This window comes from Sorex fumeus, unplaced genomic scaffold (genome assembly GCF_029834395.1).
Source record: "Sorex fumeus unplaced genomic scaffold, SorFum_2.1 ptg000067l, whole genome shotgun sequence".
Classification (NCBI taxonomy): Eukaryota; Metazoa; Chordata; class Mammalia; order Eulipotyphla; family Soricidae; genus Sorex; species Sorex fumeus.
Genome location: NW_026606124.1, coordinates 974712 through 999018, shown reverse-complemented (window position 1 = coordinate 999018; position 24307 = coordinate 974712). Strand labels below are relative to the sequence as shown.

At 42.7% G+C, this 24307-nt stretch overlaps 1 protein-coding gene across 1 annotated transcript in view; it reads left to right on the top strand.

The window, feature by feature from the left end:
* SCAPER (S-phase cyclin A associated protein in the ER) overlaps positions 1 to 24307 on the top strand; it is a 377689-nt gene that overhangs the window by 108744 nt on the left and 244638 nt on the right. Inside the window, exons 16-19 of the mRNA XM_056128752.1 lie at positions 1300 to 1442; positions 3784 to 3865; positions 6741 to 6893; positions 8652 to 8759. Of these exons, the coding sequence (XP_055984727.1) occupies positions 1300 to 1442; positions 3784 to 3865; positions 6741 to 6893; positions 8652 to 8759 (486 nt within the window). The remainder of the gene's footprint in view (positions 1 to 1299; positions 1443 to 3783; positions 3866 to 6740; positions 6894 to 8651; positions 8760 to 24307) is intronic.

Below are 24307 nucleotides of genomic sequence, written 5' to 3'. Positions count from 1 at the left end.
TGTGTCTTGTCACTGGGGGCCCAAACCTGACTATCCAGTGGCCTCTGAAGGATGGTGGCCACTGGGCCACCAGGGGGAACAGGCCAAGGCACAAAACCTATTCCCACCTGGGTTGCCCAGCACCGGTAACCTACTGCAGGGACCGGACGCATTTCTACCTAAAGCCGCTGGTTTCTAAGATTTGTTCCTGAGTCTCTGGGATCATGGCCATTAAGCAGTTCAATCAGGAACCAGAGAGGCCATGCCTCCAATTATATAGCTGAGCCGGAGGTGGTTTGTGGGTGTGTTTCCCACATACGTAACTTTTGGCTGTTTACTTTCTTGGTAAACTTTGCCCCAAGTTTTTGGGGTCTGGCCAAAGGCACAGCAGCAATTTTGGGGTATCTGGAAGTCTGAAGGCGCCATCAGGCTGCTGATGCACTCGCCTCACAGGTACAGATTGACCTGCTGGTGGCACCATACCCCCTTTCTCTCTCTTGTTAAATAGCTAAGTAGTATTCCATTGTGTTGAAATACCAGTTTCTTTATCCTCATTCATTCTTGGGCATTTGGGTTATTTCCAGATCTTAGCTATTTTGAAGAACCCAGGAGTGAATGAACATAGGGCTCAAACTTCTTTTTGAATGAATGTTTTTGGGGTCTAGAGGCAGATGCCAAGAAGTGGGATTGCTGGGCCATATGGAAGTTCAATTCTTAATATTTTGTTTGTTTGGGGGCCACGCCTGGCAGTGCTCAGGGGTTACTCCAGATTATGCACTTGGCAATCACTTCTGGCTGTGCTCAGGGGACCATATGGGATGCTGGGCTCAAGCCCGGGATGGCAAGGCAAGTGCCTTACCTGCTGTGCTGTTGCTTTGACACCTCAATTCTTGATTTTTGAGCAATTTCTATACTGTTTTCCATAGAGGCTGAGCTAGACAACATTCCCACGAACAGTGAATGCTTGTTCCATTTTCACTTCAGTTCCAGTAGTACTGATTGTTTCTAGTCTTTTTGATCTGTGCCAGTATTATTGTTTGATGAGCATTTCCCTGATGGTCAGTGATGAAGAGCACTTTTCATATACCAGTTGCTCATCTCTATGTCTTTGAGGACTTACCAGTTCAGTTCCTCTTCCTGTTTTTCTTTTTTGGGGTTCCACACTTGGTAGTGCTGAGGGTTGGGACCTTGGCAGGGCTTGGAGAACCATATTCGATGCCGGGGATCAAGTCTGGGTGAGTTGCATGCGAGTTAAGCGCCCTACCTGCCATACTATCGCTCTGACCCTGTGTTCTAACATCCTGTAAAATGTTTCATTAGGAACGCAAAAGAGCACTGGAGGCAGAACGCCAGGCCCGTGTAGAGGAGTTGTTAATGAAGAGGAAAGAACAGGAAGCCCGAATTGAGCAGCAGAGGCAAGAAAAGGAGAAGGCCCGTGAGGATGCAGCCCGGGAGAGAGCGAGGTAACTCATTTGCCCGTTGTGATTTACGTCTCGACGGACAGTTTGCAGTGATTGAATGTTTCAATCAAGTCTTAAAGCCATGTTGAGTTTTGGGGGGAAACACTTCCAAATACAGCACCATAGTACTGTAGCACTGCCCTCCTGTTGTTCATCCATTTGCTCGAGTGGGCACCAGTAACGTCTCTGTTGTGAGACTTGTTGTTACTGGTTTCAGCATATTGAATACGCCACGGGGAGCTTGCCAGGCTCTGCTGTGCAGACGAGATACTCTCAGTAGCTTGCTGGGCTCTCCGAGAGGATGGAGGAATCGAACCTGGGTCAGCCACGTACAAGGCAGACACCCTACCCGCTGTGCTATCGCTCCAGCTTAAATACAGAAATATGCAAAATTTCAGTTTCTAAGGAGTGGCAGTGCATGAGAGTGGAAACATTTTTGAACACTTATGCTGGGTGGAAGCTTGACATTTTAGTTATTGTTGTGCTTGTTATAGGAAATAGATTTTGATTCTGACAAGAATTTCTTTCTTTTTTTTTTTTTTTGCTTTTTGGGTCACACCTGGCATTGCCCAGGGGTTACTCCTGACTCTGCAGTCAGGAATTACTCCTGGCGGTACTCAGGGGACCATATGGGATGCTGGGAATTGAACCTGGGTCGGCCGCATGCAAGGCAAGCGCCCTACCCGCGGTGCTATCACTCCAGCCCCACAAAAGGGAATTTCTAGGAAAATATTGAGGCAATAAGGCATAGGTTATATCCTAATGTTGGTCGTAAGAGCCTTTGGAGTGATCTTTTTCACAGAAAGAGCCTCAACAGCATGTGGCCAGCCTGATGATTATAAATGACCTGTGGCCATCTCCACCTTTAAATATCACTTACTTAATTGTGCTGGAGACATAGTATAGGAGTTAAGGTTTTTGCCATGCACACGGGTGACCCTCCTGAATCAGTCCTCAGCACCCTATGGTCTCCTGAACAATGCTGGGAGCGACCCTTGACATGAAGCCAGGAGTAGCCTCCAGGCGCCTCTGGGTATGGCGCAAACAAGACATTCAACTGGCCAGATCTCTGCTATGCAAATATGTGATATTTCTGATTCAAAAACTAAATGAACTGATGGGACCAAAGTAATAGTACAGCAGGTAAAGAATTTACCTTGTATGTGGTAGACCTGGATTTGATCCCTAATACTCCATAGAGTCTCTTGAGTGCTGCCAGGAAAGTGTCTTCTCTGCAGGAGGGCTCATGCTGGGTCCCCAGTGCTGCCTTTGTACTCTGAGCTTGGCTGAGTGTGCCTGACAGCTCCACTGTGAGCCTGGCCACTGCAGACACTGATGCCCAGTGACTCTGTGTCCAGGTGTGTGTGAGCACTGCAGTTGCAGAGTTTCGTGCTTGGGAAATACCTCTAAAAAGATGCATGAACACCATGACCATGACCAGGAATATAGTACACACACACACACACACACACACACACGCACACACACACACACATGCTCACATCTACACTGACCAGTAGGTACATTTGTGAGCACTGCCACCATAGTGTATTGCCCCCAGCAAGCACTGCACACAAAATCTGAGTGAGACCTCAGCTGCAGTGTGACCCCTGGTGAGCATGTGTGCCCGCACTGTGCTCCCTGACAAGCACCCAGCCTCATGTGCAGAGACGACAACCCGATGTGTAGCTGTCTCTCTGGTTGCAGTTTTATTCCTCTTCAGAATCTGTTGCCACACTAAAACCGTTATCAGAGTTGCACTCTCCATGGTTATAAATTTTTTTAATTCAAACACTAAAAAAATTTTTTTTTTTAAGGAAAGAACTGTGATCTACAGTTATTCTTAGTTGAGTTTTAGGCATATAGTATTTCAACAACAACCCCACCATCAGTGTCAGATTCTCCCCACTTCTCCACCAGTGTTCCATATTCCCTCCCCATCCCAAGCCCCACCCCATCCCTGCCTGTCAACTCGACAGGCACCTTAGAAAGGTTCAGTGGTTGCACCTTAGACCTCATGTTTTCAGTCCTGTTGAGTCTGTGTTTGCATATATGGCTATACCATTCTCCCATATCACCAATACAGCCGAAACCTACCCACTCTTTACTTCCTGTTCTCTTCTCTCCCCTGCCCCCCCCCCCATTTCTTTTCTTCACTGTCCTTCTAGTAAGACACAGGGGTCAAGGCTGATTTGGCCTCCCCCTTTCCTACAGTACATTTCCTCATCCAGTTGATTCTGCATGCCACAAGGAAGTCGCAAAGGCAACACAGCTTTTTTTTTTTAACCTCATGAGAATTGTTCCTTCTTGCAGTCAAATTTACCATCTCTGCACCTTCTTACAGAGACAGGGAAGAGCGCTTGGCGGCGCTCACCGCTGCTCAGCAAGAAGCGATGGAAGAGCTACAGAAGAAAATTCAGCTGAAGGTATGGAGACGACACGCTTTCAGTCCACCTGTTATGCTTTCAGTGAAGCAAGAGATTACTGTTCGCCCATTCAATCCATTGTATGAAAATTGGATTACACTGTATTCCTAGCCTTTGAATAACAAGACTGGAGATTAGACTGCAGTCATTTCTAACTCAATTTTCTGTAAATTTAATTTATTTCAGTAAGATAAAGCAACTGGAAAAATAAAAACGGAAGACTTCTTAACTTCCTTGTTTTTGCTGTGTGATCCATGAATGACCAGAAGGCATTGCTTCTGATAGTCGTAGACTTGATTTAAAAAAAAATAAACTAATAGATGATTATAATGTTTCATTGCTTTAGGCTTCTGATAGCCATAAACTTGAAAGAAATATGCTAATAGATGGCTGTAATAATGTTTCTATTCATTTCAGTGCTTGTAAGTTAATTTGCAATTATATCCTATGAAATAATGTAAGCATATACATACATGTTTTCAAAATGATATATAGTGGTAGAATTTTCTAATTATTTATGAGTGATTTTTTTTTCTATTCATTTCTCTTTCTCCCTTGCTTTGCTGTTGCTCTTGTGATATCTGGGTGCTCTGCACATTTCATTGCAGACCTTGCCGTGGGCTGATCATTTGGATGCAGTGCTCGGGAGTTCACAGATTTGTTGCGGGGTTCATATTGGCTGTTCTGGGATTGGACTCAAGAATGTGGGGTTGTGCTGGGGATCAAACTCTTAACCTCAGGCATGCAAGACAGGCAATATATCAGTTAGTTACACCCATGGGTCCTACACTGATCTCTAGAAAATCTCTACCCTTAGTCACCTGATCTTTAGGAGTATGAATATTTGACATTGTGTTACAATAATGCACGTGCCAGCTTCTCTCAGAGAACGTAAATTCCGTAAGTTAGAAAAATTAATTTATCCTTTCTTTAGTTCGAAAGCTTTATCAGTCATTTAAATTAAGTGCCACAATATTTATCAAGGTTTCTGGTTGTCAGGTTGTTGTGGGGATACAGAGATGAGCCAGACATGATTCTCGAGTTGTAGGAAACTCATGTATAATCTCATGTGAGGTTTGCGCACTGAGCAGGCAACTGTCATGGATAGAATTACCCAAGGAGTGCTAGAGCAGTGCGGAGAAGGCCCCTTAGTAATAGAAGAGATTTCAAAGATCTGGGAAATAATTTTTGTTTATTTTTAGCCTAGCTTAGATAACATCCTTACAGTAATGTTAATGCTTACAGCTGTGATGTATGAAGTGATGATCCTTTCACCATGGCCAAGAGTGCCCAGGACCCTCCACCGAGATCCCTGTACTATTATTTATTTATTTATTTGCTTTTTGGGTCACACCCAGCAGTGCTCAAGGGCTGCTCCTGTTTGTGCACTCAGGAATTACTCCAGGCAATGCTCGGGGAACCATATGGGATGCTGGGGATCGAACCCGGGTCAGCCCCATGCAAGGCAAATGCCCTTCCCGCTGTTATCTCTTCGGCCCCTGTTTCTTATTTTTGTTTTGTTTTGTATTTATCTTCGGGTGTCTGCTGGCGATGATCAAGACTTGCTCCTTGCTTTGCTCTCAGGGGTCACTTCTGGAGGTGTTCAAGGAACCATATTGGGTACTGGGGATTAATTGGGTCAGACACCTGCAAGACAAACATCTTACCCATCCCACTGTACTATCTCTTTGTCCCCTTTATGTTACTTTTTTCTTGGGGGGGGGGAGTCGAGGGGTGGGGAGTCCACCCCAGCACTGCTCAGGGCTTACTCCTGGCTCTGCACTCATCGCGATCACTCCTGGTGGGGTCAGGGGGCCACTTGGGGTGCTGGGGATTGAAGCCTGGTCTATCACATGCAAGGCAGTGCCATACTGCTGTATCATCACTCCAGACTCAGCTTCTTATCCACTTCTTCACTCATCTCCCCACCCCCACCTTGTGCTTGGTGACCAAGGTTTTTGTCATCGGATACTTTCAGTCCTCAGGGATATGATTTTTAGCAATAATTTTACAGATAAATTTAGAAAGAAAGAGGAGCTCGGTGGGTTGGAGAATGGATAGGTGGGTGGAATGGCATTCCAGCGGTAGGACATGATGTATAGAAAATCAGGATTGGAAGAATTTTTGTTATTTTTTTTTTTTTTTGGAAAGTCACTGGTTTTAAGCTAGAAAGAATTTGATCTGAACAGAAGTTTGTGTCATGGTGGCCTTCATCTGATCTGTGGAAAAGATTGGTCTTTACCTCTGGGGAAATATTTTCTAGCCTTTCCATTTCCAGTAAGTCCTTCTTAAAGCTGTCCTTTGGCCAAAGAAGTGTTTTAAAATGTTCTTTAGCACATGGTAGATTTAGTGCATCTATAAGTGCACAATGATATGTACTAGAGGTTCTGTAAGTTCAATGTTAAACACTTATTTAGCTTTAGCTTACTGTTTTCCAAATTTATTTATCAGTCACTCTTCCACAATGCACTTATTAAGATTCCGTGCCATAGCTGCATGGAACACTTTTTAGGAAAGTTTACACTATATGTGGGAGATATTAAAGGACTCTATAAATTCTTGTTCTCGGTGTTCAAGTTAACATTGATTGAAGACATTCTTCCATTGTTTTAGAAGTTTTGTTTATTTATTTACTTGGCTTTGGGGCCATACCTGGCTATGCTTTGTGTTCAGGGATCACTCCTGGCAGGTTTGGGGGACCACATGGCGTACCGGGGACTGTTGAACCCAGGACAGGTATATGCCAGGCAGCACCCTACCCACTGTAGTATCTCTATTATTTCAGCTGTTCCAATGAAAATACTAGATTCTTATATTCTTGATATAATTTGAATGCACCGTTACCTTCTTCCTCTTTGTATGTTTCCATCTGTAGCATGATGAAAGCATTCGAAGGCACATGGAGCAAATAGAACAAAGAAAAGAAAAAGCAGCCGAGTTAAGCAGTGGACGGCATGCAAACACGGATTATGCCCCCAAACTGACCCCTTACGAGAGAAAGAAGCAGTGCTCCCTCTGCAATGCCCTGGTAGGTTGGTCACTTTCAATATTGTGGTGATGCATTTTATTAACATAGTTTGCCCAACTATGAAAATATATTCTCTCGTTGTTTAGAAACTCACACTGAAGAACCTGCAGAGAACCATGGATTTCTTTTTCTTTTTTGCTTTCTGGATCACACCCAGTGATGCACAGGGGTTACTCCTGGCTCTGTACTCAGGAATTACTCCAGACGGTGCTCTGGGGACCATATGGGATGCTGGGGATCGAGCCTGGGTCGGCTGCATGCAAGGCAAACGCTCTACCCACTGTGCTATCGCTCCAACCCCAACCATGGATTTCTTGCCTGATTTTTAGTGCAGGGTGACTAGTTCAAAAATAGTGATGGGCTGGAGCGATAGCACAACAAGGTAGGGCGCTTACCCTGTGCGCAGCCAACCTGGGTTCGATTTCCAGCATCCTGTATGGTCCCCCGAGCACCGCCAGGAATAATTCCTGAGTTTTCAGAGCCAGGAGTAACCCCTGTACATTGCTGGGTGTGACCAAAAAACCAAAAAAAAAAAATAGTGACAACACTTAGGAGTCATAGTGAAAAGTGCCCCCAGATGTAGTGGCTGCTAAAACAGATTTTTAGCTGTTTGCTGGTAGTCCAGCTCAGTATTTTTTATGTATTAAGACCAAAAAGAAAAAGAAAAGGAATGGGGCTGGAGTACAGAGTTGGCGTGCAGGAACTCCAGATTCTGTCCCTGGCATTGCCTGGTCTCCTAAGCACCACCAGGAGTGCCCTCCTGTCACCAGCACCCAGCATTGCCGGGTGTGGCCCGAAAGCTGAAAACTGTCACTGTCACGGTCACTGTCCTCCCGTTGTTCATCAGTTTGCTCGAGCGGGCCCAGTAATATTGTGAGACTTGTTGTTACTGTGTTTGGCATATTGAATATGTCATGGATAGCTTGCCAGGCTTTGCCATGTGGGCGAGATTCTCTCGGTAGTTTGCCAGGCTCTCCAAGAGGGGCGGAGGAATCAAACTCGGGTTGGCCCGGTTGGCCACGTGCAAGGCAAAGGCCCTACCCGCTGTGCTGTTTCTCTAGCCCAAAGCTGAAAAAGAAGTAGAAAAAAGGAAAACCTTTTTTTGGTGCTGAAAATATTTTGTGCTGGAACTTGAACCTTGATACCAAAAGGAGATGCTATCCTGTAGGACTATCATTTCATGCCTCTTATAACTAGGTATCTTCTATTGGATTCTCAAAATTGGGATCTGACCAAAAAATCTTTTATTGATTGATTGATTAATAGATTAACTGATTTCAGTATTTGGGTCACACTTGACAGTGCTCAGGGGTTCCTCCTGGCTCTGCACTCAGGGATCACTCCTGGCGGTGCTTGGGGGACCATACGGGATGCCAGGGATCCAACCTGGGTCGGCCATATGCAAGGCAAATATGCCCTACTTGCTGTATCATCCCTCCAGCGGCGTTTCTTTTTTGTGTTGTATTCGAGCCCATCACTGGCAGCGCTCAAAAACTCCTGGCTCTCCTCTCAGGGATCACTCCTGGTGGGGCTTGGGGGACCATATGGGGCGTTTGGGATCGAACCTGGGTCTGCTGTGTGCAAGGTAAGATCCCGACCCACTTCCCTGCTATATTATCCCCCACCCATCCCGATATTTTATATCTTAATATGTAACTGTAGAGTGATCACAACTTGCATGTAGCACCTAAGATTGAATGTGCAATATTTAAAGTTGAACAGTATGTTGATTGCATTGCTTTTGTTTTACGCCCTTAGATCTCTTCAGAGGTCTATCTTTTCAGTCATATCAAAGGGAAGAAGCACCAGCAGGCAGTGCGAGAGAACAGCAGCATTCAGGGACGGGAACTCTCTGATGAAGAAGTGGTAAGTTTTCCATTCGTTATCAAGGTTTGCTCATTGGGTCCCTTGTGGTTTCTCTAGTCATTCGTAATTCCATGTTTAGTGGTGGCAGAACTAGCTCAGCTGTTGAAGCACATGCTTTGCCTGTGGGAGGCCTGGGTTCAATCCCCAGCATCCCATAGTTAACCTAAGCATCACTAGGAGCAAACACCCAGGCACTGTCAGGTATGGCCCCCAGCCCTCCCCCCTCCCAAATCCTAACTCCTTCCCTATTTCCAAGCAATTCCATGTTCATATATTTTCTGTTATCATTTAAAGCAATTTAACATTTGATAACTACTATTAAAGTATAGAATGTGTCATTATGCTGGTAAAAGAGTATATTTAGTATATAGTATATCATTTAATATTTTATGTACTGGACTGTACTGTCCTCCTATTGTTCATTGATTTGCTCGAGTGGGCACCAGTAACATCTCCATTGTGAGATTTGTTACTATTTTTTTGTTGTTGTTGTTGTTTTTTGTGTCACACCTGGCAATGCACAGGAGTTACTCCTGGTTCATGCACTCAGGAATTACTCCTGGCCGTGCTTGGAGGACAATATGGGATGCTGGGAATCGAACCTGGGTTGGCCACGTGCAAGGCAAACACCCTACCCACTGTGCTATTGCTCCAGCCCCCTGTTACTGTTTTGGCATAGCGAATATGCCACAGGGAGCTTGCCAGGTTCTGCTGTGCAGATGGGATATTCTCGGTAGCTTGCCGGGCTCTCTGAGAGGGACGAAGGAATCGAACCTGGGTCAGCTATGTGCAAGGCAAATGCCCTACCTGCTGTGCTGTCGCTCCAGCCCTTAATATTTAATTATTGCAGCGTGTGACATTTAATAAGAAACAGTACAATAATGTTATCTACATATTCTCAATGCACAAAAGATGGTGGTGTGATATTTTAATCACTGTCACTGTCAGTGTCCTCCTGTTGTCCATCCATTTGCGTGAGCGGGCCCAGTAACAGTGTGTTACTATGTTTGGCATTTCGCATATGTCACGGGTAGCTTGCCAGGCTTTGCTGTGCGGGCGATATACTCTCGGTAGCTTGCCGGGCTCTCCGAGAGGGGCAGAGGAATCAAACCTGGGCCAATCGGGTCGGCCGTGTGCAAGGTGAATGCCCTACCGCAGTGCTATCTCTTTAGCCCGATATTTTAATAATATAAGAAAAAGATTATTGAGTGTCTACCTTTTTTGGAAAATAACCATGTAAATTTCATATAAATTGATCATATCAATAAATGGGAAACATTGGAAATGCAGTATTTATCTCCCTGAGATTTTGTGTATTATCTCCCTGAGACTGACCCTGGGAATTGGTCACCAGACTTACTCAGGAGAGGGCTAGTGACTTCAGTACAAGTGGAGGTAGTTTTCTCTTTATAAACATAAGAGGTATATTTCCACAGTGGAGCTAAATGAATTTTTTTCACCAAGTCTCAAAATGGAGACGTTACTGGGCCCACTCGAGCAAATTGATGAACAACGGGAGGACAGTGACAGTTTTGAAAAGGGATTGGTCAGCCAAATAAACTTTGGAAGGGGCCAAAGAGATAGTACAGCGAGAATGCACTTGCCTTGTGTTCAGCCAAACTGGATTCTATCTCCAGAATCCCGAATGGTCCCTGAGCCCGCCAGGAGTGATCTCTGAGCCAGAGCCAGGAATCAGCCCTGAGGACTGCCAGGTGTGGCCCCAGAACAAAACAAAACAAAAATCTGTTTCGTAACTGCAAATAATTTTTGCTTTTACTCAATTTACAACGATCACGATCACGATCATCCTGTTGTTCATCGGTTGCCTCGAGCAGGCAACCAGTAACGTCTCCTTCGTCCAAGCCCTGAGATTCTAAAAAGTGCCACATTCAAGGCTCTTTCATGGTTAGGAGAATGAGACCCATCATTGTTGCTGGTATTTGGCATATTGAGTACGCCACAGGGAGTTTGCCAGACTCTGCTGTGTGGGCAGGCTACATTCGGTAACCTGCCAGGTTCTCCAAAGCAAGAATGAGATAATAAGATGTCACGCACGGTCGCGTGCTTCTGGGAGCTGGGTTTTATAGTCTCTGGGTCTTGGCCGTTGATGGGATTACATGGCGGTGGGGGGGGGAGGGGCGTGGAGGGGGACAGTTGGTGGGTGTGACCCCCACCTAGTGGAAGATGGAGGATCTGGGTGGAGGATGCTCAGCCCCGATCCAAGCAGGCTTGGAGATCTCAGCCCTGGGACCCACATGCCTTTGTTCCTCTGCCGGTACCTTCATGCGTGTGGAGAGTGGTCTCAGGAAGGTTGTGGCTGGTTCTGGAGGTCTTCGGCTGCCAGAGTCTGCTCGGGGCAGGGAGGGAAACTCAACCCGCCCCCTCCAAGGGGCCCCGGTGAGGACAGCTAGGCGCAGGGGTAGGAGACTCCAATTTATAAAGGCATTTTAAAAAAGTGTAATTTATTAATTTTTTTAATTTGAAATTGTTTTTTAATATGGAATTATTTTAAACTTGAAATATGCCATAATTATCCTTATTCTCCTTTAAGATTTCTTGTTTGTCTGTTTTTTTGGGTCACACCCAGCGATGCTCAGGGGTTACTCCTGGATCTGCACTCAGGAAATACTCCTGGTAGTGCTCAGGGGACCATATGGGATGCCAGGGATCAAACCCAGGTTGGCCGCGTGCAAGGCAAACACCCTACCCACTGTACTATTGCTCTGGCCCCCTGTATTAAGATTTTTCTATTTGCATGTATGTGTGCTCCACTTGGAAAAATTCAAACTTGCTTTATGCAAACAATTATTCCCATCATAAGGGAAAATTCTTCTGGTCATCACTTGATCACTTGACTTCCTGTTAATCGTTGAGTTGCTCGAGCGGGCGCCAGTAACGTCTCCATTTGTCCCTGTTGCGTGCTAGTGTAATTTAACACTAAAGATACTGTTTATTTTATGAAAAATATTTTTAAACATTTTGGAGCACTGCTGGCATGTTAGCTGTAATCTAAGTTTTGAGTATTCTTATTTAAATGAGAAAGAATTGAGGACAGGATATTAAATTCGTGTACTTTGGAAGAAAGATCATCTAATTTTTGTAGCTGCTGTAGCATAGTCTGGCGTTTAGCTCTTAGAGTTTGAGATGTGATTAATGTGTTTGTTTTTTTCCGTACTCTGTCATCGTACAAGATTTACATTTTCTGTAGTTTCCCCTTAATCTATATCATTGCTTTCCATGGTAACCACTTCTTTCGGAAAACACGGGTGTGGTACAGCACGTGAGTTGTGTGATCTAAAGACAATTTTATGTTGACTCACACAGAAGTCTCATTTTTAATCAGTGAAGGTATCTACACTAAACATACTTGTTCTACTTAAAGTTATTACTTGTCATCTGTGATGTCTTTATATTACATACACCTTGTCGGTGACCCTTCTCCTTTGGCATATAAAATTTTATTTATACCACCTCTGACCGAATAAAATTGTACCTCTGACCTTATGTACTTGACATGTCAGATAACTTACTCTTGATCTTTGACACATTTTGTGTTAACCCTGTTAAACATAATCGGCGAGAAGGTTTTGTGTCCGTATTGCAGTTTGACTAGGAAATGTTTTTTGTGTTTCTTGAGACTTCTTCTCAAAAACCTCTGTTACATGTTTGGTATTTTCCCCTCTTTTATCATTTTAGAACCCAAATAATTAGTGAATTTTAAAGGAACAAAACAGCTCTTAGCTTAAGTGTATTCTAGAATGTAATTTTTTGTGTTGATAGAGAAATGGTAAGTCATTTTAATTAAAACTGACCTCCTGCTGGTTCTGTCTTCACACTGTCTAAGGAAGCCTATAGTGATTTTTGTGAATCTGCATGAAGTACATCGATCTTATACAAAGAATGACATTTTGAAGCTTAAAATTCTGAATCCATCTATTTTTGTGTTTGTGAGACTCCTTGGTTTTAAAAACATGTCAATTGTCAAAGCTCTGTTAGTAATAATATACTTAAATATAGAAAAAGCATTAATTTTTAAAATTTGGTTTGCTAGAAATATTTGATGAAGGATCTTAGCCATGATTCATTGGATGTTAATGACCAAGTACAATTTCACAAATCCCAAATTATTGTTTTGTATTTATTTCTTAATTTTATTATAGTTTGGGTCAGATGGTTCCATTAGAGCCACAGAGTGTGTGTTGATGTACAAAGTTACTGCATCCCCCCAAGCCCTCCAAAGTGCCCACAATCCTCCACCATGTCCCTATGTCACCTCTAGTGTAGCCATTATTCCCTCCCTCTGTCCTCCAGGGTTTGGTAATTATGTCTGGATGGAGCTGGAGAGAGCTTCCCAGGCTGAGCTCAGGCTTTGCATGCAGGAGGCCTGGGTTGGACCCTGGCACAGTATGGACCCTCAGCGCCTCCAGAAGTGACGCCCAACACAGAGCTAGCTAGAGTCAGCCTCCAGCACCATTGTGTGTGGCCCTCAAGAAAACACACTTTTTTTAAAGAGCTTAATTGTTTTTGTAAATAATTGATTTAGGATTTTTCTAATTTTCCTCTCAAGATCATATATTAACTTTTTTTTTTAAATTCCTGGGATGAGTTTCATAAAATTCAATCTCTTCTTTGAAGGTTTTGGTTAATGTGCCTATAAATATGCATGTCTCTGGGAGAGCGTATTTTTCTTTTCTTTTCTTTTTTTTTTTTTTGCTTTTAGGGTAACACCCTTTTAGGGCTGCTTTTAGGGCGGGAGCAATAGCACAGCGGTAGGGCGTTCGCCTTACAAGCAGCCAACATGGCCAACCCGAGTTCGATTCCTCCGCCCCTCTCGGAGAGCCCGGCAAGCTACCGAGAGTATTCGATATGCCAGACACAGTAACAACAAAGTCTCCAATGGAGACGTTACTGGGCCCGCTCGAGCAAATCGACGATCAACAGGAGGGCCTTTACCTTTACCTTTACCTAGGGTAACACCCAGCGAACCTTAGGGGTTACTTAGGGATTACTCCTGGCTCTGCACTCAGGAATTACTACTGGCAGTGCTCAGGGGACCATATGGGATGCTGGAATCCAACCCTGTCAGCAGTGTGCAAGGCAAACGCCCTACCCGCTGTGCTATCGCCCCACCCCCTGGGAGAGCATATTTTTCTGCTTTTTCTGATGTATGGTCAAACGCATAAACTTAAAATTCACCTTCTTGGGGGCTGGAGTGATAGCACAGATGGTAGGGTGTTTGCCTTGCACGTGGCCAACCCAGGTTCGATTCCCGGCATCCTATATGGGCCCCTGAGCACCGCCAAGAGTGATTTCTGAGTGCAAAGCCAGGAGTAACCACAAAAAATTCACCTTCTTAACTATTCGTTGGGGGAGAAGTGCCCGAGATTGACCCGGGACCTGGTGTATATGAAGCACGCCCACGTCTGTGGCGTGCATCCCCCACTCAGCTGCTTCCAGCCCCACCCAAAGCTCAGTGTACATAGTAGCATCCTGGAAAACATCTGTTGCCATCAGCAACTTCCAGCCGCATAAAAATTTTCATCTGGAAAATCTGGAGGAAAAAAAAATCCATAACTATTTTTTTTGTCTTTCAAAATATAATTAAGATATAAGCATACACCATATGATTCACCTATTTAAAATACACACTTAAATAGTTTTAAGTATTTCACAGACATTCATGAAAATCATCACAATGAATTTTAGAAGAATCAATATTTTCTAAAAAATTTCTTGTACTAATCGCTCCCTATTCTGTTTGCCTCCTGCCGCTTACTAAAACTCACTGCTGCTCAGTTCTGCAACCTCTAATTTCTGTCTTTCTCTAGTTTTTCTGTTTCAGATGTTTTATATAAACGTAATTGCCAAATATATCATCTTTTTTTTTCGATAACTTTTTTTAGAGTAACTTTTATTTATTTTTGGTTTGGGGGTCACACCTGGTGATGCTCAGGGGTTCCTCCTGGTTTTGCACTCAATATATTATCTCTCTGCCCCCAGATTCATCTTTCTTATTTAATGCTGCTCTTTTTTGATGCTAATTTTTTTTTCTTTTTGGGTCACACCTGGTGATGCACAGGGGTTACTCCTGGCTCTGCACTCAGGAATTACTCCTGGCTGTGCTTGGGGGACCATATGGGATGCTGGGAATTGAACCCGGGTCGGCCGCGTGCACGGCAAATGCCCTATTTATTGTGCTATCACTCCAGCCCTGCTAATTTTTTTTAATGCTATTAATATTGCAAGCTTAGTTTTGGTTAGTGTTCCCTCATAACTCCTTCTATGTGATGCCCTTCTCTTCCCTCTTCCCTTCTTCTTCCAGTTCCTGCTATCCCCTCATACTTTGATTTTTCACATTTAGGGCCAGAGTCATATCTTTTAATTTTAGTTGCTTTCTGCTCCATTAAAAAAGGTACCGTACTGTATGTCATTTTTAACTCTTTCCCACTCACTGTTTTAGTTCCTGTATTCATACAGTTGGAAATCTGTTTGTTATCTTTATTCGTGGGGAGTCTCAGGGTGTAGGTGGCTTGGAGGGCACCCCAGTTGGGTGCTCAGAGCTGCTCCCTGCAGTGTTTAGAAGACCACGTCATGCTCGGAGTCACACCTGGCCCTCCCACATGCCAAGTCTAGCCCTTTCACCGTCTCTCCAACTCTCTCTAGTTTTAAAGATCCTCTGAGATATAAATGTAGTGTGTCAAAATGCATTAATTTTTTTAAGTTTAAAATTTAGGGTCTGGAGACATAGTTCAGCAACTAATGCGTTTGCCTTGCATGCAGCCTACCTCAAAGCTCTAACGCTGATAGAACAAAAGTAGGTAGAAAACAAGCAAGATATAAACATGGAAACTTTTTTTAAGGTGATGATATATTCACTACATAAGGTCCCATGAGCACTGCCAACAGTGATCCCTGAGCTCAGAGTCAGGAATAAGCCCTGAGCATTGCCAGGTGTGGCCTGAAAAACAAAGAAAATAAAATTGTTTTCACATATTCTTACTCCTATGAAGCTTATCGTGATGATGAAAATAGTGGATATACCATCACTTTCCTCCGCCCCTCTCGGAGAACCCAGCAAGCTACCGAGAGTCTCTCGCCCGCACGGCAGAGGGCAGAGCCTGGCAAGCTCCCCGTGACGTATTGGATATGCCAAACACAGTAACGAGACTCAAAATGGAGACGTTACTGGGCCCGCTCGAGCAAATCCATGAACAACGGGAGGACAGTGACAGTGACAGTGACCATCACTTTAAAAAGGTTTCCATGTTTATATCTTGCTTATTTTCTACCTACTTTTGTTCTATCAGAGTTTGAAAGAGGTTATTTTTGCAATCTCAGACTTGAATTGTGTATCTTTTAAATTTTTTTTGTTTTTAATTGAGTATTTTTCTAATTTTTTTTGCAGTTCAGTTTTTAATGTGATTTAAAATTGTGTTATAAGTGCTGATACTTGAAATATCCTCTTGATTAAATGCCTCCTTTATTGTCAGGAAATAACTTACTACTAAGTATTTTTTTAACCTTGTCTTGATTTGTATAGTCACTCCAGTTTTCTTTTGTCTAGTTATGATATGGGATATCATTTTCTGTACTTTCACTTTTAACCTGTGGATTTGCATTTTCATATGCGTCCTCAAACATTTAAAAGTTTATCTACCTCAGGGGCTGGAGTGATAGCACAGCGGGTAGAGCATTTGCCTTGCACGTGACCGACCCGGGTTCGATTCCCAGCATCCCATATGGTCCCCTGAGCACCGCCAGGGCTAATTCTTGAGAGCAGAGCTAGGAGTAACCCCTGTGCATCGCTGGGTGTGACCCCCAAAATAAATAAATAAATAAAAATTAATCTACCTCAAAAGAATATTTTGTCTGAGTTTGATGGGAAGCTGCGAACTCTCTTGAACTTGTCACTGGGGCAAGTGGAAGTCATTTACAGTTGAAGAGCCCTGTCCAGCTCCTCTCTGTCGGAAGGGCGATGTTATTTGGGTCAGTGGTCATACTGTTACTGGGCTGCTATTGACATGACTTCCAGTCGTATTCAACCTTGCTGCATTTGAGATCGGAGGAGTTTGAGAAAACGTGCTTCAGTACAAGGTGTGGCGAGTACCCCTGACCCATTCTCTGTTGCTGTTTAGAGCTCCGACCATCTTCTGTCTTCACAGCTCGATAAATTAATAGGCTTGTTGACCTCTGGGCTTTTCCTGGAGTCATCTGTTAAGCCTCAGATTAGATCAGAAAAGAACATTGGAATCGGGAGGTAGGGGGGGAGGGGGGGAAGAGGAAGAAGAAAAAAAGAAAAGGGGGAAAAAAAGAGTCTTTACCTCATTTATCATCTCCGCTACCAGAAAATTGATGGAGTATTTGTAATTGTCCCTAAGTGGCAGTGGACAGATGGTGGCTTCTAATCCTTATCAGAAGATGGCTTTTTCTTTTACACATGGTGTCTGTTTCAAAGTATGCCATGAGTTTCATTTTCTTCAGCTGTCACGTTAAGCAGCATAATATAAGACTATAACAGTAAAAATATCAGTGGATCCTGTGCCTGTAGATTGAGACCTGGGTGGAGTAGAATCTTTTGTATAATTTAAATAGCCTCTCAAGTTTCAAAACTTCTCATTTTCTTGTATGCATAAATGTTTGAAATGATGCTACCCCAGAAGATACTGTTTTTTTTATATTTTTAATTTTTTGCTTTTTGGGTCACACCCGGCGATGCACAGGGGTTACTCCTGGCTCATGCACTCAAGAATTACTCCTGGCAGTGCTTGGGAACCATATGGGATGCTGAGAATCGAACCCGGGAGGGCCACATGCAAGGCAAACATCCTATCTGCTGTGCTATCGCCTCAGCCCCCAGAAAATACTGTTTTGATACAAGGTATTGCATTAGACATTTTTCCCAGTTTGGCGGTTTGACAAAAGGTGCACAGAAGTAAATATGATGAAACTCTAATTTTCTATTTTAAAGTAGTTCCTGAGCACCTGCTTGTACTTTCTGCTGCAGGCCAGACCCCAGAGAAACTCAGAGGAATGACCTTACCTGAACTTACTGGCTTCTTTTAAGCCATCTCAATGATTAATTTCAGTTTCACAGCTCTCTGAACATTCACTTAAATATGAACAAACTATTTCCTTATTATGGTGCTTTAATTTTTAAATAGTCTTTGGATAATAGCCGACATTTATTTGATTTGGGCTAATGCTCTGCAAGACATCAGTCATTATAATTCAACTTTCTTTGAGCTCTTTTCTGTATTTAGTCAGCACAGTTTTATGGAGGAGTGATTTTAGCTAAATAATAATCTAATAATAATTTCATTCCTTTGGTCTTTGAGTAAAATCGACAATCCAAACCCACACCTCCTACTGTCATTGTTGTTATTCAGGGCCACCAGATACTAGTCAACCACAAGGTCCATATGGGGATTGGCCTCAAGTCCTTGCAGCACTTGCTGGCATTATGTTCTGCTGTTTGAACTCTCAGCTTCACAGCCATACTTGTTCAATAAGTAGCACAAAGCCTTGCCATGTAGTAGGCATTCAATTTAATTTGAGCTAAATTATAGTTACTTACAATATACTTTACTTGTTAGAGTGGTATTCAAAACATAAAGTCTAAAATTATCATATTGTTTGTACCCTGAGTAGTCTTTTGTTCCCTTTTATTTGCTTGTTTTTTTTTTCCTTTCTTGTTTGCTTATTTTTGGTGGGCTACATTCATTGGTACTCCATGGTACCTCCTGGCTCTGCGCTCAGGATTCACCCATGTGGTGCTGGGGGAACCATGTCAGATGCTGGGAATGGAACCTGGGTCGACTGTGAGCAAACAAGGCAAGCACCTTCCCTGCCGTCCTGTTGCTGCAGCCCCTTACTCATTTGCTTGTAAAATGCGAAATACCTCAGAATTGTTTTAGGAATGGAAGAAAACACATTCTTTGGGTTTTTTTTAAAAAAATTTTTTTCCTTCAAAGTTTCATTTTCTTAAAGTGAATTACGTGTATTACAAAGTTATTCATAGTTGGGTTTTTGACATACAGTGTTCCATTTCCAATCTCACCACCAGTGTCGACTTCCCTCCACCAGTGTTCCCCGCCCGGCCCGCCCCAAACTGCCTCCTTGAAAGGCACCTTTTAAACTTGGTTATTCAAGTTTGGGTCTCGTGATTTCAGTGTTGTTGACTCTGGTTCATATATTTAGCTCTATCATTCCTTCACAGCACCAAGGTACCTGAATCCCCTTAACCCTACCCCTGTTGCTTTTCATCATTCTTTGATTCCTGAGCAAATATCACTGGCCTTTAGAAAGTTGAAAACGTATAGATCGAGAGAAAAAAGTATAGATCGAGAGAAATTACGGTTTTCTAAATAGTGTGAAAAGCGAATTGCATTCATTTCTTATCTATTTAGATTGTAACATCCACCCTGCTCTTGAAAGTAAACTTTTGACTCCAGAGAAAGAAATGTCTTGAGCATGACATTGAATTTCTGTAAGAAAAACACTTGAATTTTAAATAAAATACATTTGTATTTCTGTAATCAAGTTTTGGTCTTGTTATTTAAGGGCAACATATATAAACCCTTTTGTTCTAGGAAGAATAATATTCTTAAAAATATCAGTTCTATATTATAATATTTTAAGATAATGGTAAGTAGATTATTCTTATCAATTTCCAATATTTAAAGAATTGTGTTTTTTCTGAGGCAATATCAGAGAGAGCTCTAAAAGTGGCAGTTTAATAAAATGATTTTATGCCATTTATTTTTTCTTGCTTAACCTATCTTTGGAACTTTCACATTCTTTCTCAAAGATCATTAACCTACCAATAATGTAATTTTTTTCATGTCTCCTTTAAAAATCAAAGAACTCTGAGAACCTTTAGGAGGAATCTGATAGAATATCAAGGTCATAAACTCCACCATGAATTATTTCATTTTATATAGTAAATTATGCTCGAAAGGCCAGAGATTTTGTCTAGTGTGCCATAAAAGGTAATTAAAAGAATTAGAAGAGTATCAACTTTGATGAGATCATGTCTGTATAGAAATTTCTGTGTAGGCATTCGTTATATGTATTATTAGTATTTCATCTCGTAGCTATGTTGTTTAAATGAGAATTCACAGTGGTGAGTTAAAAGGACTTAATTTGTGTGTGTGTGTGTGTGTGTGTGTGTGTGCGCACACGTTAGCTATCATTGTTTCACTGCATGTTAGAATTTATTGCTGAATAATCTTTTTTATTAGAGAGAAAACTGAGTTCCATAGAAGTTAAGAGTTAGTCTCAGAATTTATCCTAGTGTAGATCTTTTGACTCATACTTAAAGCACATAAAGAAAAATCAGTGACTGTTGTAGACTATTAATACTTATTTAAAATAAACGTGGCAAATAGAGTAGCCAACTAAGACATTTCTATGATGTTAATAGGGGAACAGACTCTCGTTGAACCAAGAAGCTGAATCTTTGACATTATGTCAGGAAAGAAAGAGCCAAAGATCTTTGTGCAAGTTTTAATTCTGATTAATTTATAGCTTGAAAATTACCAAGTAAATCATAGATACTGTGTCTCAAAGAGAAAATTTTGCTTTTTCTGTGGCATAATACTTGGAATTGTGAGTAGACACAAAAAGATGAGTGTATTTTACAGTTACACTAACTCTTCTACAAAACAAACAAGCAAGCTATTGAAACTGTAATCTCAGACACATGAGCTCTATTTAAATTTACTATTGTTTACTACTAGCATTAATTTCATAGTGATTAAAATATATTCACTTGTGGAAATCCAGTGTGATAATTTTGAGAAAAAATACTTCTGTCTGCTGTTAACACTTTGTTCTGATTATTTCCTCCTCTTCATATATGAATGTAGAAATCATACACACTTGTTTATGTATAAATAGCACTGCATAAGTATGAGGCCTGAGGTTTTTTGTTATCATTTTACAATGAATGAATTTTGTTTACAGTGGATGTATTAGTATTACCATTATTTAAAATTAATCAGATCGGGCTGGAGCAATAGCATAATGGGTAGGGTGTTTGCCTTGCACGTGGCCTACCCGGGTTCGATTCTCAAGCATCCCTTGAGCACTGCGAGGAGTAATCCCTGAGTGCAGAGCCAGGAATACCCTGAGCATCGCCGGGTGTGACCCACAAAGGAAAAAAAAAATTAATCAAATCTATATCTCATTAAGCCTCCTTCAATGAAAAGGTCTGGTAAGTCTGTGTATATTGTGTGTGTGTGTGTGTGTGTGTGTGTGTATGAATACACATCTGTATGTCCATTGCACATACTCACTATGCTTAATAGCACGATACTATATGAAACAGCCGAGGCACCTGGCAGTAGTTGATTGGAGAGGTGGTATATACTCATAGTAAAATACTGTTCAATCATAACAAGGTATCATCTTGCCATTTACAAAAACATGGATGCACCCTAAGAGGATTTAATGCTAAGTGAGAGTATCTCGCCCGCACGGCAAAGCCTGGCAAGCTCCCTGTGACGTATTCGATATGCCAAGCACAGTAACAAGTGTCACAATGGAGATGTTACTGGGCCCGCTTGAGGAAATCGATGAACAACAGGAGGACCGTGACAGTGACACTGAAATGATTCAGAAAGAGAGAAGATGACAAATCCGCTATTTTTTCCACTCCCTTGCAGAATACAAGAAATCAAGCAAGCAGACAGAAGGAGCCCAGAGACTCCGATGGGGGGGGCTGTTTAGCAGCGGAGGGTGTGGGGCTGTGGACGTGGTGTGACACAGACAGTGGCCAGAGTTAGAAACCGCTCGCCCCAAACCCACCCAGTGTCGTAAACCAGTATTTCCTCGATAAGAGACAGAGCTCAGGTTAATTGGCAGCTGCAGGAGAGGAAGTAAACAGAGCCTCCCCAAGAAACGGTGCTGGGCAGCTCTGCTTTATGGAGCCGGTTAGAATAACGGTTCAAGTGCGCCTCATCCGAGTCTCTGTGCACATCTGTCTTCACAAGAAGCCCCGCCAAAAGAGCTAGGAGGTCCCTGCCGAGAGCAGTCTTGGGGCTGCACGTCTGGCATCCGGGGTTTCAGGCAGTTCTGGGGCGTCTGGACACGGGCAGGCAGCACCTCCTGTTCCTCACTCTCATCTGTCCCCAGCGGTATTCCATCCCAGAAGAATGGGGGTCTTCCTGATTTCCACGCTCTAACTCATGGCTTTAGATTCTTGCTCTGCCCTGAACCCAGAACCCAATGTTTGGGCTCTGACCTGCGGTGATAGTTTTACTAAAAACACCAAGGAACCAGCTGGAAGACACACGACCTCACCTCCTTCCGCTTCATGTATTGCTTGTGTAACTGTGACTCAGACCCCCCCAGACTAGGGCTTTCCATGTCCCACTGCGACACAACCATATGGTCTTGCCAGCCAGTCTACTTACTATTGAATTAAATATCGGGCAAAAATGAAGTAGACATTGCTTGGCATTTTAAAGATGCCGTAAATTGCCAAATTACCATAAGGAAGTCAAGTTGTGCAAATGCTTTTGTCTATAAATGTTACAGTAAACTCTTAGCATCAGAGATTTGAAGACACGTACATTAAGATGATAACTGTGTAGATCTCCTTTAGACTATAGAATGGGTTTTTTGCTTGGGTAGGTCTATAATTTGAAAAGTTTAATGATGCACACAGTTCTCTATTTTTCCGCTGTGTCTATAAGATAGTAGACACACATGGAAGATAAACATGACAAACAAACAAAATAAACTCCTGCATTGTAAGAACAAAGTGGTAGTTACCGGAGGGGAAGGCAGTGAGTGTGTGGGCTAAACTGGATAAAGGGAATATTTGGTGATGAAACTAAAGTTTTGAAACTAAAGTTGAAACTAAAGTTTTGGTAGTAATCATAATGTCATACATACAGATATCAGACTGCAGTGCGGAAGCTCTGAAAAATGCTGTTTCGTGTCATTGCTGCTTAAATAATTAGAGAAAAAATGTGTGTCTCCCTGCTCATACTGTCTGGTTTCAAATTTTAACCTCTGTGATTTCATCATGTGCTGTGTTGTTTGTGTAATTTTGACCTTTTGACTTTGAGCAGGCTCTTTGTCTATTTTTTTTTCATAGCCAACTGTGAATAATAGAAAGTAATTTTTAAAATAATATCCAAAGAACCCTCATCCAAGTGAATGATGATAGATCAAATACGTAGCTCGATTTATATTGAAATGTGAGCCCCATTTTTGCATTGACCCCAAACCGACCACCGTGTCAGCAACCCTCCCACCCGTGAAGCCAATTTTCTTCATTCTCCCGACTCCACCTCCTTAGAAAACTCATGCAATTTTTTTTTAACTTATTACAGTTTGGGAAGTATCAAATGGTGACAAACCCTTGACCGTAGATTATAAAAACGAGACTGTCAAAGAAGGAGAAGTGGAAAAGGAGAGAGGGAAACTGACAGATGGATGAGAACACGTACTTTTTTTTTTTTGCCATTTTTATTCAGGTATCTCTGGCATATACCATTGTATTAGGCAAACAACATGATGTTTGATATCTAGAGTTACTGCAAACATTATTACTGCAGTGACTATTAATTATTGTCCATCATACTGTTAGAAATTTGCTCTTTCTTGTGAGGATGAGAACCTGCTTTAGCACATGCCGTTCAGCATTCTTAGTTGTAGTCTCCGGTCACATTTCCTACCCAAGTGCTAGACCCACCCAGGCAGGGCAGTGGTTCTCGCTCTTGGGCAGGAAAGGTGGAAAGTGAGGGAAACTTGTGTGTTCTCAGGCCGAAAGAAGCCTCTGCTGCCAGTCACCACAGCCGCTGTCTCATCTCTGCTGTGTTTTCTAGATTGCCCCATTCCTTGCTCCTTTCTGCCACTTTTCCCCAACTGCAAGCCCTAATTCCCAAATTCTCACAAATCTACATTTGTATGTCCCTTGTACGAGGGGATCGAATACATGGTGCTGCTTTATTTTTTTCCCTGGCGGGGACAAGTGGGGGGTGCACAGCTGACAGAGTTCAGGGTTTGCTCCTGGCTCTTTGCTCAGAGATCATCTTACTGGTACTCGGGACTACGTGCGGTGCTGAGGCTTAAACCTGTGTCAGTACTATCTCCCTGGCCCTGCTGCTTCTTTCTGTTGTTGTTGTTGTGTTGTTGTTTTGGGCCATACCCAGCTGTGCTCAGGGCTCTTTCCTGGCTCTGTGCTCACGGTTCATTCCTGGTCCTGGTGGGATCGTATGGGGTGCCAGGAATCAAACTTGGATTGGCTATCTGTGAGACTGTGCGTGAGGACAAGAAAGTGCCCCTTTCTTCAAAATTTTCCTCTTTTACACCCAGTGAACTATGATCTCTACTCCCCTTTGAGTTCATGACGCATTCCAGCTCTGGAATTGGCACATTCTCTTTGCTCTAAATGGCATTATTCTAGATCCAGTGTTTATCTTTTACCTCTCCTACTGCAAGTGGACAGGTATTGTGTGCCTGTGTCCTTAAGCATTTCGCAGAATTGAGGTCCAGGGAAGGCTTGATGAGTCTATTAAAAGCTCGAGTTGTAGCAA